This window comes from Lissotriton helveticus, chromosome 5_1 (genome assembly GCF_964261635.1).
Source record: "Lissotriton helveticus chromosome 5_1, aLisHel1.1, whole genome shotgun sequence".
Lineage (NCBI taxonomy): Eukaryota > Metazoa > Chordata > Amphibia > Caudata > Salamandridae > Lissotriton > Lissotriton helveticus.
This window is the reverse complement of record NC_136065.1, coordinates 23803451-23818597: the sequence shown is the minus strand read 5'-3', so window position 1 is coordinate 23818597 and position 15147 is coordinate 23803451. Positions and strand designations below refer to the sequence as shown.

The 15147-nt window shown below is 44.9% G+C and overlaps 1 protein-coding gene across 5 annotated transcripts in view; it reads right to left on the bottom strand.

Moving 5' to 3' along the window:
• The window catches only part of PHF1 (PHD finger protein 1), an 836267-nt gene that overhangs the window by 112940 nt on the left and 708180 nt on the right, over positions 1-15147 (bottom strand). For all 5 annotated transcript variants that reach the window (XR_013594654.1, XR_013594655.1, XM_078641645.1 and 2 more), the window contains one exon: positions 10016-10110. Coding sequence is in view for 3 of the 5 variants with exons in the window: in XM_078641645.1 (XP_078497771.1) it covers positions 10016-10110 (95 nt within the window). In the remaining 2 variants the exon portion in view is untranslated. The remainder of the gene's footprint in view (positions 1-10015; positions 10111-15147) is intronic.

Sequence of the window (15147 nt, the reverse complement as noted above, 5' to 3'; positions counted from 1 at the left end):
GGTGTGCTCATCGACAGGAGCACGGTTGACAGCTCCATGCCTGCTACTGTAAAAGTGTATGGCATATATGAAGGACTCCAAGTAAATGAGGAGCTTTCTCTTCATCAACGGACAACAATTGCCCAACCACAGCGGCTCCATCGATGGTGGTCCTGTGAACAATGATAATAAGACCTCCAATGGCTGTGTTGTCAATAAACTTGTGTCTAACAAAAGGGAGGGACTTACAGCGCATCAATGTCCACCATACATGGTCCAAATAATCTAGATAATGTATAAAGGGTATGCAGTTCCTAGTGAAATTTGTGTTTATGTAGGTCTAGCACTGTTCTGCAGAGTACGCTGGGAGCGCGACTCTGCAGGAACAAATGCTCTCACACACCTAGATAGGTGTCATGCTTTATCATGGGGTTTTGCTCCTCGTCGGACTGGTGCTACACTGCCTGATGGGCACCCACAATGGGGGCTCTATGCCGGAGATCTTCTCGTCCGTCACTAAGTGTAGATGTGGGGGCTTAAAGAGTAGATTGATGTTAATGTATAAAATGTGTGAAGTTTAAGAATAGGATAAGAGGTACTTCTCAGGAAAAACATTAATGAACAAGTTTTCTTCCTATATTAAAATATGTGATGCTATCTATTAGACTTTACTTATCTTAGATGTGTCAACATGTTTCTAACTTTTGTGTAGTAACACAAATGATCTGGTAACTATTCTTCAAGACCGATATTTACCTAATCTACTTTGTGATTCGAGTTTTAATATATAAGTTCATGGATTTGCTCCAAACACACATACCTTAGTTTTGGTATTGAAATTTGAAACCTATATTTGGCGATGACATGTAGGTCGAAGATCCACAAAAAACAGTAAAAATACAAGCAAACAGTTGCATTTGTTGTTGCAATATTGTTGCTAGATCGTAAATTTGTGAATCACAAGCTTATTTTTTACACCAAAAGCATGCTTTGTTGTTTGCACCAATTGCATGCTTTGTGTTGGATCAAATGATGATCCCTGTACATATATAAACACCACATGACAAACATGCCCTATATTATTAAAAGTCCATCACAATTAATCCCTCGCCTCAATGGGGTAAAATGCGGGAATCCTCAAGTCGTGCATAATGGCATGCCGTTTGCGCGCTGAAATAAATCAATCAATGTTGGGGTCAGTTGACCCTGCTTGGTTCAGAGTAGGAAAAGTATTCCGTTCCCTGACGCGTGGTCGACTATGCCGTACTTACAGTTTGGTCAGGACCGGCTCCATGGACCATGGACACCACTGTGTCGGCGCATGGGTCGGTTTGTGGTATTTAACCTGTTGCTGATGGTTTAACAGAAACCAGGTGTTGCCGGTCGAGGACCCGCCCTGCTGGACTCCGCAGTGAGCCCACTCCTCAAAGGGATGGCAAATAGACCCAGGACTTGTCAACAATAATATCTTATGCTTGGGGACAAAAGGTTTTGTTTGTCACTTGTCTTTTGGGCAGGTTAGCTTATTTACCGCATAACTTTTGAGTCGTTACCAAATTCCAAGCACCTAAAAGCAAATGTTGCACAGGCTTGTGATCAATATCCGCTTACTGCAGTCGAGGCACAGCTTGAAATCAGTCATTCTCAGGGGACAAATCATACCTGGTAAACTTTCTGTACTGCTCTAAAAGTCGTCCGAAAATGGACAAAATTGGGACCTGAGCTCTGGATCCAAATTAAAGGGCGTGGAGAGAAGGGAACTGTCAGTATGCAAGGGTGGAGCTTATATGTGGCTCTCCTCCATCACTTCCGGGGAGTAACGGAGTCACAAGGCACCACCTACTGGGGCACAGGAGCTTTCTTGAGTAAATTCTCTGGATTCAATCTGGCATCTTGGTGTATTCTCAAGGTGATGAATCAGAAGTTTGGAGTATCCATTGAATGTCATTTTCTTGGAGTAAATGTGCTAAGACTTTCTGATGCTCCGAGTGAGAAATCACAATTATAACTGGAACGAGTTTCACAGCAGGTTCTCATCATCATGGCAGCCCCCTTTTAAACCCTGTGCAGCAGGTTGCTAGCAAACATCCGCAACCAGAGGTGTTGAAAGTATATTATTTGTTTTAACTTTTTGAAAGCTTTGAGATGGTTGTAGTCTCTCTTTTCCTCTAATGCATGCATCCCTCAGAAAAGAAGCTCCTCGCTGGATAAACAGCTAAGCTCCATGGTGAGCTCTAACCAGTAGGCAACGGTCTGCGGACTCCTAGAGTCACAGCCTTGCTTCTCCTCACAGTGTAATCACTTATAGAAGGTTTCACTTTTACTATAAACAACAACAACGATTGATTAGGGCCAAAGGGAATTTAAAGACCAAGCTCTGACATGCTCCCTGTACACTTAGACTACACAACAAAATATCAGAGGGTCTGCAAAGGAAAAAGCTGGTGTGTGTAGTCCTTCACTTTTACTATGCCTGTTTCTTGTCACATATGTCGGGCCTTTTGCAGATGGAAAACTGCAGTGGGTCCGTCAAAACTGTAAACGTAGTCAGGACAGTCAGCGAAGAGACTGAAACTGCAGCGCTCTGGGTTTCTATTGGGGAGAGAAAGTCAGGTCGAGGAACAGAATAAGTATTTAGAAAACTGAGAGACCCTGGGTGTTAAACGCAGATTGCAACCAGTTGGCAGTCACAATAAAGCATGTTGTAAATGGAGTGTAGCAGATAGGATGCCAGACCTGCCCAGGCCCCAGCTCATGACAAGTGTTTATGCACAGCATAACCATAATATCCATCCAACTCCTCAACCTTGGCTTCTGACTGAAACAAGAATATTAGGAGCAACTCCAAGTCATAAAGGAGGTATATTTGCTTGGCATACAATTTCAATGCGATAATGCAATGACATGTATGGAAACGTATTACACTAACCCTAAATGAGTGACAGTTTGCATGGCTGAGCACTTCTGCCAACAACTAAGAGGCCTCGCCAAGTTTACACCAAAAGGCGCCTACAGTTATACTATTAAGTACTTCATATCATCACAAACATTAAATGCAGATTGAAGGCTGCCCTAGCGCTGCCAACATCTAGATGTCTGATTAGATACAGAAAAAGGTGTGCTATTTCCGTGCACACAGATCTGAGAAAGGGTAATTGTTTGCAGCAAATGTGATGGCATGTTGTCACTAGTGAGGTCACATGTGATGTCTCCAGGGAATTAATAATCTGTGAGGTCATGAGTACTGCACTGGTGGCATATGATTGCATAGCTAACGTTAACTGTGTGAATTTAAGTGATTAAGGTTTTGCGTTTTATATAAGAAATGCGTTACTTACCTGTAACTGCAGTTATCCAGTATTAGTGTCTTTCATAGATTCACATGCCTGAATCTTTCCCCGTCGTCGAGACGGGAGCCTCCGGTATATAAAAAAGTAATGTCCTATAGACATACATAGAAAAGAATAGGTCTAAGGGTATCACCTTAGTGTCCTATCCACGTCCTTATGTAAAAAGAACCAAAACAGAGTAGGCCCAAAGGTCCAACCTTGGTGGCCTATCTGTGTCCTTTTGTAAAAAAGGACCAAAGTAAAGAAAACCAACCAATCAGCTACCACCTCCTTCTAGAACCTTCCTGTCAGGAGCCCAAGTCTCTCAGATTTTCCTACGCACCAAGCTAGTTAGGCGTAAACTTGTTAGAGAGATAGGTGAGTCCTTCCAGGGGAGGCGGGAGGGTGCATGTGCAGTTACAGGTAAGTAACGCATTTCTTATCCAGTATTTGGGTGTCTTTCATAGATTCACATGCCTGAATCAGAGTAGCAAGCAATATATCATGCACATTTTCTTGGTGGATCATATATGAGTCTGCGATAATACATATTACGCTACTGCAAACCACCAAAAAGCATTGCCATGTAAATATTAGTAAAAGAATGTGCATACCAGTAAAGGATGGAGGGATGTAAGAAGGCTCACCTCACTGGAATAGATGGCGAAGCACTGCTCGGCCCACTGCTGCATCCTTTATCAGCTCAGTATCCAGGCAATAGTGCCTGGTGAAGGTGTGCGGGGACTTCCAGGTCGCCGCTCTGCAGATGTCCAATACCGTCACTCCAGCAAACAGCGCCGCAGACGTGGACATGGCTCTTGTCGAATGAGCTTTGACTCGTGAGTCCAGAGGCCGGCCGGCCTTGTCGTGACAAAAGGTGATCGCTGAGGAAATCCACCTTGAAATACTTTGTTTCGTCAGGGGCATGCCGTTGCGTGGTCTACTAAAGGCAATAAATAGTTGAGATGACTTTCTGAAGTGTTGTGTCTTGTCGATGTAGAATTTAAGGCATCTCTTTAGATCCAATGAATGCAGAGTCCTCTCGGCTACAGTGGTGGGATTTGGAAAGAAAGACCTTAATACCACTGGTTCGTTAAGGTGGAAGTCCGAGGGGACTTTCGGAATAAACCGAGGGTTAGTTCGGAGAATGACCCTGTCCTCCCTGAACTGCATAAAAGGATCTTGGATCGAGAGAGCCTGCAACTCACTGACCCGTCTGGCAGATGTTAACGCCAGGAGGAGGGCCGTTTTCCATGAAAGGAATTTGATCTCCGCTTTATGGATGGGTTCGAAGGGGTGCTACATTAGTTGGTGAAGGACCACATTGAGGTGCCACGACGGAGGGATTGGTCTTGGTCGTGGGAAGGACCTAAAGAGGCCTTTGAGGAATTGTTTTATAAGTCTGTCCGCCCATAGGGATGGACCCTTAGACGTCCTTGTGAATCTGGAGATTGCCGCCAGATGCACTTTGATGGACGCATGTGCGAGGCCCGATTGTGCTAGCTGCAATAGGTACGGCAGCAGTTGCTGTGGAGTGATGTGGAAGGGGTGTAAGCCTTTAGCGTCACACCAAGAACAGAACCGCTTCCATTTTAGTGAGTAGGTTTTATTAGTGCTGTCCGCTCTAGCCTTTGCAAGGACGTCTCTGCACTCCTGCGGGATGTCTAGGTGGCTGATTTCGCGGTATCCAGGAGCCAACCTGACAACTTTAGAGATTTCAAATTCGGGTGGAGAACCTGTCCTTGGGACATTGTGAGCAGGGTCGGATGGTGATGCAGGCGAAGAGGTGGCCTGGCAGAGAGGCGATGAAGGTCCGTGAACCAGTGCTGCCTCGGCCAGGATGGAGCGATCAGGATCAGAGTGCAGGGCTCCGACTTCATCTTCCTGAGAACCCTGGGTATCAGTGGAAATGGCGGAAAGGCGTACGCAAATATGTTCCGCCATGCGATGGAAAATGCATTTCCGAGGGTTCCTGGGTGGTGATGCCTGCTTGCGAAGCTTGGGCATCTGGCGTTCTCCCTGGTGGCAAAAAGGTCGATTTGCGGGGTTCCCCACTCCATGAAGATGTGCTCCAGCACTTCCGTGTCCAGCTCCCATTCGTGGGATGGAGACCTCTCTCTGCTCAGGGCGTCCGCCAAGACATTGTCCTTGCCCGGGACGTACTCCGCTTTCAGCGTTATTCCATGTTCCAGAAGCCAGTTCCAGACTCTTTGCGATTCTCGAGACAGTGAGAGCGATCGCGTCCCCCCCTGTTTGTTCAGGTAGTGCATCGTCGTGGTGTTGTCTGTTTTGACGAGCACTGGGGAGTTTCGAATGCCCGGCAGGAACGCTTGCAGAGCCAGGAAGACCGCTCTTACCTCCAGTAGGTTGATGTGGAGCTTGGTTTCTTGTGTCGTCCACTTGCCGTTGATCTGGAGTTCTTGGAGGACCGCTCCCCAGCCTTCTAGGGATGCGTCTGTTGTTATTACGTGTGGTTCTGCTGGAAGCAGGAACGGTAGCCCTTTCGACAGGTGTTTGGGGGATCTCCACCACTGTAAGTGGTTGACCATGGTCCGAGTGACACGTATGCGGTCCTCGAATGAGCCCGTAGCTTGTGTCCATTGCTTCGTCAGTTCCTCTTGGAGAGGTCTCATTTTGAGGCGGCAATGGGGAATGAGCATGATGCATGAGGACATCATGCCGAGAAGAGACTTGAAGGTGCGGACCGGCAGAGTCTTCCGTGATGCCACTGATGTGGCCAGGGAGATGAGTTTGATCTTTCGCTCCTGAGAGGGAAAAGCTCTGACGCGTACCGTGTTCAGGGTCGCTCCAAGGAATGTAATGACCTTGTTGGGTTCCAGTGCCGACTTTGTGGTTGAGGGTCAAACCTAGTCGGTGGAAAATATTCAGACAGGCGCTGGAGGATATGGTTGCGGCTGTCTCAGACGGTGCTTTTACCAGCCAGTCGTCCAGGTATGGGAATACCTGGTTACCCTGTTAACGAAGGAAGGCTGCCACGGGGGAGAGGCATTTGGTAAATATCCGTGGGGCAGATTTGAGGCCAACCGGAAGGACACGAAATTGGTAGTGTAGTCCCCTTCCTCCAGGAGACCCAGGATTTCCTGTAGAGTTACCATGCGGAACGATTGTTTCTTTAGGAACACGTTGAGGGCCCTGAGGTCGAGGATTGGCCTCCACTTTTTCCCTTTTTTGTGGATGAGGAAGAAGTGGGAGTAGAAACCTTTCCCTTTGTGGGCCTGTGGAACTCTCTCTATCGCTCCTTTGTGGAGCATGGAAGCGATTTCCTGAAGAAGCAGCCGTAGGTGCCTGTGGGACCGATTGGCAGGCGGTGTTGTTGGGGGAATTGAGACAAATTCTAGAGAATGTCCAAATTGTATGAGTTGGAGAACCCACCGATCTGATGTTATCTTTTGCCAATTGTGTAGGAAGTAGGTGAGTTTCCCTCCAAGTTTTAAAGAATGCAATGGTGGATGGACTGGCCATTGAAATAAGTCATTGGCGGTTGCCAGCAGGTCTTTTTTGATTTTCCCCCCTGTAGTTTGACTTGCCGTAGGAAGTCTGACGTCCCTGCTGGTTCTGTCACGGTTGGAATTGCGATTTGCTCTGGGTGTACGAATAGGAAGACCTATTCTGGTAGGAACCCCTATATGAAGACTGCCCCCTTCCTCTGTTGCCACGAAAGGACTGGTTTCAGAATTGCAGAGTTCCAAGAGCTTTGGCAGTGTCCGTGTCCTTTTTAATGGTGGTGAGGGCCTCATCAATCTTTTCGCCAAAGAGATGTTGGCCGTCATAGGGCATGTCGAGTATTTTTGTTTTCACTTCCTGGCGGAAAGAGGTGGCCTTGAGCCAGCCCTGTCTTCGCAGTACGGCAGCACCTGCCAGCTGCCGGAAACAAGTCATGGCAACATCCATTGCGCAATCGATGAGTTCGGAGGCAGATGTTTGGCCTTCCAAGAGAAGCGAATGAGCCTCCTCCCGTACATCCTCCGGCAGATCGGATAGATAGGGTGCAATGTCTGCCCAGAGTTGACGATTGTAACGGCCCAGAAGAGCTATAGAATTCGCCACTTTCACCGTCATGGCCGACGTAGTGGAGAAACGTTTGCCAATTGCATCCAGCTTTCTGCCTTCCTTGTCAGGTGGTGTCGACAGAGGCGAGGCTAGATTGCGCGAGTTTTTCTGCGCCGCTTGGGTTACCACAGAGTCTGCCTTGGGGTGACCTGTGAGGCATGCTGGCGCCGATGATGTAGCCTTGTATTTCTTATCTAGCCTGGGTACAACCACTTGGATGGAAGCTGGCGTTTGCATTAATTGTTTGCCCTGTTTCCAGATAAAGTCAATAATGGGGATCGACCTTGTTGTCTTTTTAGTGGGCTCCTTAAAATCATAAAGGAAGCATTCAGTCTCCTGAGTTTCCATAGACATATGGAAACGTTTGGCAGCCCGCTCAACCAGATTATGGAATCCACCAATGTCTGCGGGTGGCGATTCCGAAGACTGTGGTTCTGGAGAGGCCAGAGAATGTGTAACATAGTCCTGGTCTACATCTGGGGCCGACTCGTCGTCATGGACCTCGCCTTCTTCTTGGTCTCTATCCTCGTCGTCAGACGAGTGAATGTCTTGTGTCGGCTCCTGGTCTTTACTAAGTACCAGTGGAGGTGGCCTGTGTCGAGAGGAAGGAGCAGGTACCTGCACAGCTGGAAGTGCAGGCGTAGTGTGCTTTTCCGGAAACCGCTCTTTGTAATCTTTTATCAGGAATTGCAGGTCCGAGACAATGGATGCTGGCAGGCACACCATTGGTGTAACTTGTGATTGCACTTGAGTGTGGACTAATTGCTCCATGTGTTCTTCCTCTTCCGGCTCCTCTTCTGTGCTTTGGCACTTAAGCACCAAGTCTGATGGGCTAGTTGCTTGAGTGTAGAACCCTTCATCCGACGCCTCACCCTTTAGCAGGCAGGCTGGAGGCAGTTGTTGCACCTTACTGGGCGACGTCAGGCGTGGTGTAATTGGCCTTTTCGTAATCTTAACGGTGACGTGGGATGTCTGAGGCGGGAAGGCATCCATGGCATGCGAGAGCAGCTCAGACTCCTTCCATGTCCCTGCGGTCGTCGACGCTTGTGTCGACAGTGCCTTCGTAGAAATCACCTTCGTCGACGGTGTCTCCGTCGACGCAGCCTTCGTGGACGGCAATGTCACCGCCGTCGACGGTATTCCCGTCGTCGACGGTGTTGTCGTCGTCGACGGCATGCTCCTCGTCGACGGTATGGTCTTCGTCGACGGTGTCGTCGCCGACGTTTTCGACGTCGATCTCGTCGTCGACGGTAGTATCTTCGTCGTCGATGGAGTGACTGGGATAGTAGACGGCACAGGTTTACTCGCCGAAGATGAAGGCGTCGTCGAGGAGGAGGCCGACGATGCTGTCGTCGTCGACGTGGAGACAGTTTTGTACGCTGAGGAGACCATCAACGCTGTTGTCGTTGTCAGGGCCAGCGGCTGCTTCCTGGTGACAGGAAGATCCTTGCCAGACACGGAGGTTTTGCCCTCTGAGGACTTTTTAGAAGTCTTCTTAGGAGGGGTGTCTGAGGGGCTAGGGGAAGTAACCCTTGGCCTCTTCAAGGAAAAATGCGAAGATCCAGCAACACTCTCACCTTCTGACACCAAATCATCTGTTCTGGTCTTCAGCCTGTTTAACCAGAGTAGTAGGCGTCCTTCTCGATCCTTCAGGGTTTTGTTCGAGAAGGTCCTACATATTTTGCAGTCCTTGGCTTGATGTTGAGGGTAGAGGCAGTATAAACAAGTTTCATGTTTATCCTCTACATGAAGCCTTTTTTTGCCACTGGAGGAACAGGCTCTAAAGAGGCCTTTTTTCTGGCTATCAGCCATAATGCTAGAAGTTGAGTAAAAATCGTTTTTTGTAGAAAGAAGAAAGATTCCTGAGGAGAACTCAGGTGGAGACTCCCTAGCACAAAGTGCGGTAGAAAATCTGAGAGACTTGGGCTCCTGACAGGAAGGTTCTAGAAGGAGGTAGTAGCTGATTGGTTGTTTTTTTTTACTTTGGTCCTTTTTTACAAAAGGACACAGATAGGCCACCAAGGTGGGACCTTTGGGCCTACTCTGTTTTGGTCCTTTTTACATAAGGACGTGGATAGGACACTAAGGTGATACCCTTAGGCCTATTCTTTTCTATGTATGTCTATAAGACATTACTTTTTTATATACCGGAGGCTCCCGTCTCGATGACGGGGAATGATTCAGGCATGTGAATCTATGAAAGACACCCAAATACTGGATAACATCCATTTAAAAGAAGATGTACATTTCTATAGTTCTTTAGAGCACATACATTTGTGAGCTTATATTTTTTTGTGATGGTCCACGAACATTTTTTCAAACACAAACAAGGTAGAATACTTATAAGGAACTCTGACCACGCATATTAGTCAGAACAGATGAGACAATTGTAATGGCAAGGATCCAAACCTAAGGATGTATGAAAATGCAAAAGATATTTTATATTTTCAAAATACATCTTGAGCACTGTATTGAGCAAAACAAAATAACCTTCAGTGAATAATTTATTATACATTTAGGGCCTCTCCCACTTAGATTTTAAAACAGAATGAATGTTGCCAATTCTAAGTTCTTCTACCCCATTTCATTTCACACAAAGATAAGAAACATTGCTGAAGAAGGACAAATGATCCCACCTTTGGAGGCAGCGAGATCCTGTGCGTCGGAAATTGTAGCTGCCACTGTAGCCCGTATAGTTCTGGCTAGGACTGACTGGATTTTGTACTACATGCTGTAGGAGACACAAGTAGAGATGGTGTTTATTAAAGTAATCACAAATGTCTTAGAAATGAAAAGAGAAATACTATATAATGACAATTCAGGAGCAAACCCGCTCATATTCTCAATGATCCCACCTAAATTTCTCTCAACAAATCTTCCAATTAAATCTTCCCAATAACTCCTTTGAATATTCACCCGATAACTCTCCATAAAACCTTTCTAAATAAGAGCCCCAGAGATCTGCCAAATAACTAACCTAAAAACATTTTTACTGCAGGTCCTAAAAAACTCGAAATAACTGCAAATGGGAAAAAGTTACTAGTAACTCCTGTTCTGCATCGTAGGTACGTTCGTTGAAGTCAAGCATTAGAATTTGCAACAGACAGACACACACACACATATTTATGTATCCATACACACACACATTATATACAATTTAAAAATGAATATAGACATTAGCCAATACATGGTGATTTGAACAAAGTACAAAAAGTGTCATGAGTGACGCAGTAATTATTGTAGCCCATCACCCTGCCAGTTGACCAATTTTCAAATGGTAGTTGACTCCGTTTATTTACAACACTAAAACAAGGAGAAAAACATCCTAGAAAGGAAGAAAAAACCTCTTTGCAGAATTCTATTGGATGCGTGAAAAAATCCAGGGAAATGTAGCCAGATAGGCAGCAGATCTTAAGACTTGAGGAATTAAAGGATCCTGCAAACTTTCCTATTCCATCATGCCTTGTAGTGGCAGTTGTAGGAGAACAACAGTTTTGTTTGACATAACTCAAACTGATACTTACCTGAAAGAGGAGACAGGGTCTGTATTTTTCTGTAGAAACCATAACAAGAACCTTTTCCATTTAACGATGAACAGCACCCTTGTGTTTGTTCTTTAAAAATGTCTATGATGTCTTTTGACAACTTCAAATACTCATATTGGATGACCTCAAGACTTGTACATCTAATTCAGGGATCTTAGACTTGGTTGAAATACTTGTCCCGGAATTTGAACAGGAGATTGGGGTTTCATGGTAGCCTACTTTGAAATGCTTCTGAGAGGTGCAGTAGATCTGTCTACCAACATTGTCTTGGCCAGTTCAGGGCAATAAAGATCATCCTGGTGACTGATTGAATGTGTTTGAGAATCATAGATGGGATCAGGGCAAGTGGGGGAACTCCTATAGAATATATTTTGACAAGCTCATCAAAAGGGCTTTCCTAGAGAATGTGGCTCCAGGTATCTGGAGGCGTACGCTTTGTATTTTGTATTCTCCCGTGGCTAGTAGATCTCTTTGAGGAAGTTGAGGAACCCCCCTATCCTTCCAATATTCCTTCTAACACCACATCATTCAGGACTCACATTTCCTTATGGGAATTTCCTCAGAAATGTTCTGGGTTTTTGCGCGACGATATGAAAGTAGGCAACCTGAAGGTCAATTGAATCCATCTAGTCTTTTAACTTTAGTTGTGGAATGATTTGATGGACAGCCAGCATTTGAAACTTCTCTTTTTTATGAGCTTGTTCGCCTCGCTGAGATCCTGAATACATCTGTCAACTGTTTCAAGACATTTCTCAAGGAATGAGGAAATACTTCAATTAGATGCATATATCTAGTTTCCTTTTTGAGACACGGACTGTTTCTATGGCCCACTTTTGTAGTAGAATATGTGCTTCATTTTATCTTGATTAGATATAATTTAAAAGACAGTGATTTCGTCATGGGTATGGAAAGAGATGGTGGTTTGAAATGAAGAGCATTAACAAGTTTCTCAATATTAAGCACCCAATTGTCTTTGGTTATGCTTCACCATTCTTCGAGATGATATGTAAGATTTCTAATGACTGGAATGGTGTGCAGAGGTGAGAAGTAGGGAAATCATGGTCTCTTACGCCGGAATTCCCGGCCTGAACTGAGTTGAGGCTGTAAATCACAGCCCTTTGATGACTTTGTTTAGTGGTATGGTTCCATCTATTGGGGCTGTTGGTATGGCTATGGCCTCGAGAATGTCAGACGGAGTTTCATGATATGGGTGATATCTCGTATGTCTGCAATGGGATCTAGAAAACGTTTCCTCTTCCTCCAGAACAACCAGTCTTTAAAGTCTACGACTTTGCCTTCATTCTCTGTATTTCTTTCTCAGTGTGTGGATCGAAGAGGAACGATCCTGTGAATGGAAAATTTAGGATTTATTTTTCATTGTGCATCATTCTTTAATGAGACAAGAAATAGTCAGGAAGACCTAAGGAGTTTGGCAGCGCAGCAATGTTCTGTTGAGGTGAAATGTGCTAGAGGGATAAGTAATCACCTAGTTTGACACCAGAAGACCCTCATAAAGGGTTTATGGGAAGCCCTTAATTTTGTCCTGTGGAAGGTCTTCTGCATACATTTTCATTGACACTCACAAGGCTCTGTCATAGCATCCTAGCAGGTAGATTGTAAACCAATGAAAGCTGCACAGTACATTGTTCTGCCTAACGTGTGTTGTCTGTTGCTCTCCCTATCCACAGTTGTTTCTGAGGCCAAAGCATACTGCTTGCTCACAGACTAGAATGCAATGGAGTGTGGTTTGGCTTTGGATCTCATAAATAGCAATCCTGTCTAAGAGGTTTACATTTTCTAAACGTCTTGGGGTTATTTTGCATTTGTTTGACGAAGGGACCTTTCCTTTGCAACCTAAGATGGAGTAAAAGCATTGACTGAGCCGTGGGGTGAATTGCCATATTCTGCTTTTCCACTCCCCTACAGGCCTTTTCAGTCTTGGCAAAGTTCTTAGCAGGTTCATGGCTTTCAGTGACTTTGGTAGAGATAAAGGCTTCAGCGCAATTCGGACATGATCTTCTGGAGGAATTCAATGGAAGCTGGTTCTCTTCAGGAGATTCAGAGGAAGAGTGCATTGCCCTTGAAGCTCTTCTTTTAGAAAACAGTAAACAATAAATCCCTCAACAGCGCCTTGAAGCCAATGAGTGCCTTCTTGAGAAAAGTGCCTCAATGTTGAATGTCTTGAAGAAGCATGTCTTGACACGGAGACTGTTCTTGATGGAGCACTTGAAGGCGATATTGTGCTAGTCTGCAGGGTTGACCATGAGCTTGTCTTCGATGGCGAGCATTACGATACTATGTCAGATTCTGACATCGAACAAGCTCGATGCCAGTGTTTGGAGTGGTGGTGGTTCTTGTACCTTCTTTGTTCCCTGGATCTTGGAGATTACCCAAGGACAGCAAATTCAGATATAGTAGAAGGAGCCCCTTTAGAGCACTGTATCGCGCTCCTATGCCACCCTGTTCTTCTGCCTCTTGCTTTCGTCCTTCAAACTGCCCACGAAGGTGGAGTACAGGAGACAGTGCACACACAGTGAACACGAGTCATTTGCCTTCTTTCCCCAAAGTCTAGGCACTTGAAAAAAAGGAAGTCATTTTTTGTTCAAAAAAGAAGTACAGAAACAATATTTATCACAGGAAACACTTAATACCAGTGACGTCCTGTGAAACCCGACAGTTTAAAAAACAAACACAACTTCCTGAAGAAAAACAGGGCTTAGATACCCGAAAAGCGTTCTGACATCCTCCCTTAATGAACCAGAAAAAAAAATGTTGCTCTCCAGACACTGTCAGGCCAAGTAGTGATGGGATAGGAAAGGTTGCTTGACTCTTAAGGGGGAAACCCAGTTATTCCCCAAGTCTTCAGATCCGAGACATATCTAGCTACATTTCCCAGCCATTCTACATGTTGTTCAGCTATGGTCATATAGTAGATCAAATGTCGGTTTTCTCTTGTTTTCGAGTAGTGTTTTCACTCTCTGCTTTTAGAGCTGTAAATAAATGGAATTGGAAAGCATCTGAAATGTGTCAAATTATCCAGTTGGTAGGCCACAATGATTTATGTTACACTGATACCACAATTTGTGCATTTTAATTCCCCATTTATTTATTAATGGTTGTATTTACGAATAAAGATATATATATATATACACACACATATATATATATATATACATACATACATATGTATATATCACTGAAAATAATACAGCTAAATTTATAGTTCAGTTAACAAAGTAAAAATAAAAATTCGGCTTTTAACTGTGCAAAGCACAATGGCTCGAGCCATGTTCTGCTCTTTTTAGACACCATCCCCTAAGGGGTATACTGAGCATGGCGGGGCTTCAGTGATGGTGTACATTGTGCGCTGCACACCATAGCTGGTGAATTGCAGAGCTTTTTTGTTGGCTGAACCATAACAAACCTCTGCCTGCGTCTTTTTCAGTTAACTTCATGTATTTTCTTTTAAATGTTTACCACATTCACCTGCCATGCACCCCTACTGTACTGTGCTGTGCGCTTGACATAACAGAAAACTTAAACTTAAGTCTGCCAAATTGTATGCTGCTCATTACAACAGTGCCATCAAATGTATTAGCAAATAAACTTTTTTCACCCATTTGAAATCTGCCACCCGCTGCACCACAAAACAGTGCCAGATGTATTAAATCAAAAATGTTTTGACCCTTATTTTTAGGCCCCCACCCCTTGTATCTCCAAGAAAACCTGATGTACCTGCACAGAATGCATTTCATTAAACAGCACCAAAGCAGCTATAAGCAAATTATAATTTGTTCGCCTCCGATTTTGAATTTGACTCCTCCAATGATTTGGCACAAAACGTGACATTCTAATAGAAAAATAATCCTTTCAAGCTTCTGTCTAATTTTGGGCAGATTTGTCAGAAAGTGCAATGAAGACTTTTACATCCTGCCCCAGCCTTTAGCTGCCTCCCAGACCCCATGATGGATCTGTGCGACCCTACAAATACCAAGAGAAGGCGAACCTGGCTAAGTCTCCGACAAATTTCATACACATCAAACGGTGACAAGAGTATTAGTGAATCAAAGATACTTTTTGACCAGCCCTTTAACTTTGCCATCCCTTCCCCCAACTGGACCTTCACAAAGCATGAAATATCTGCTTTGGTTGTAACTTACTAGCTGCCTGCCACTTTTAGTGCCCATTCCTAAAACAATGCCAAAGTTCTTGCCAAATGAAAA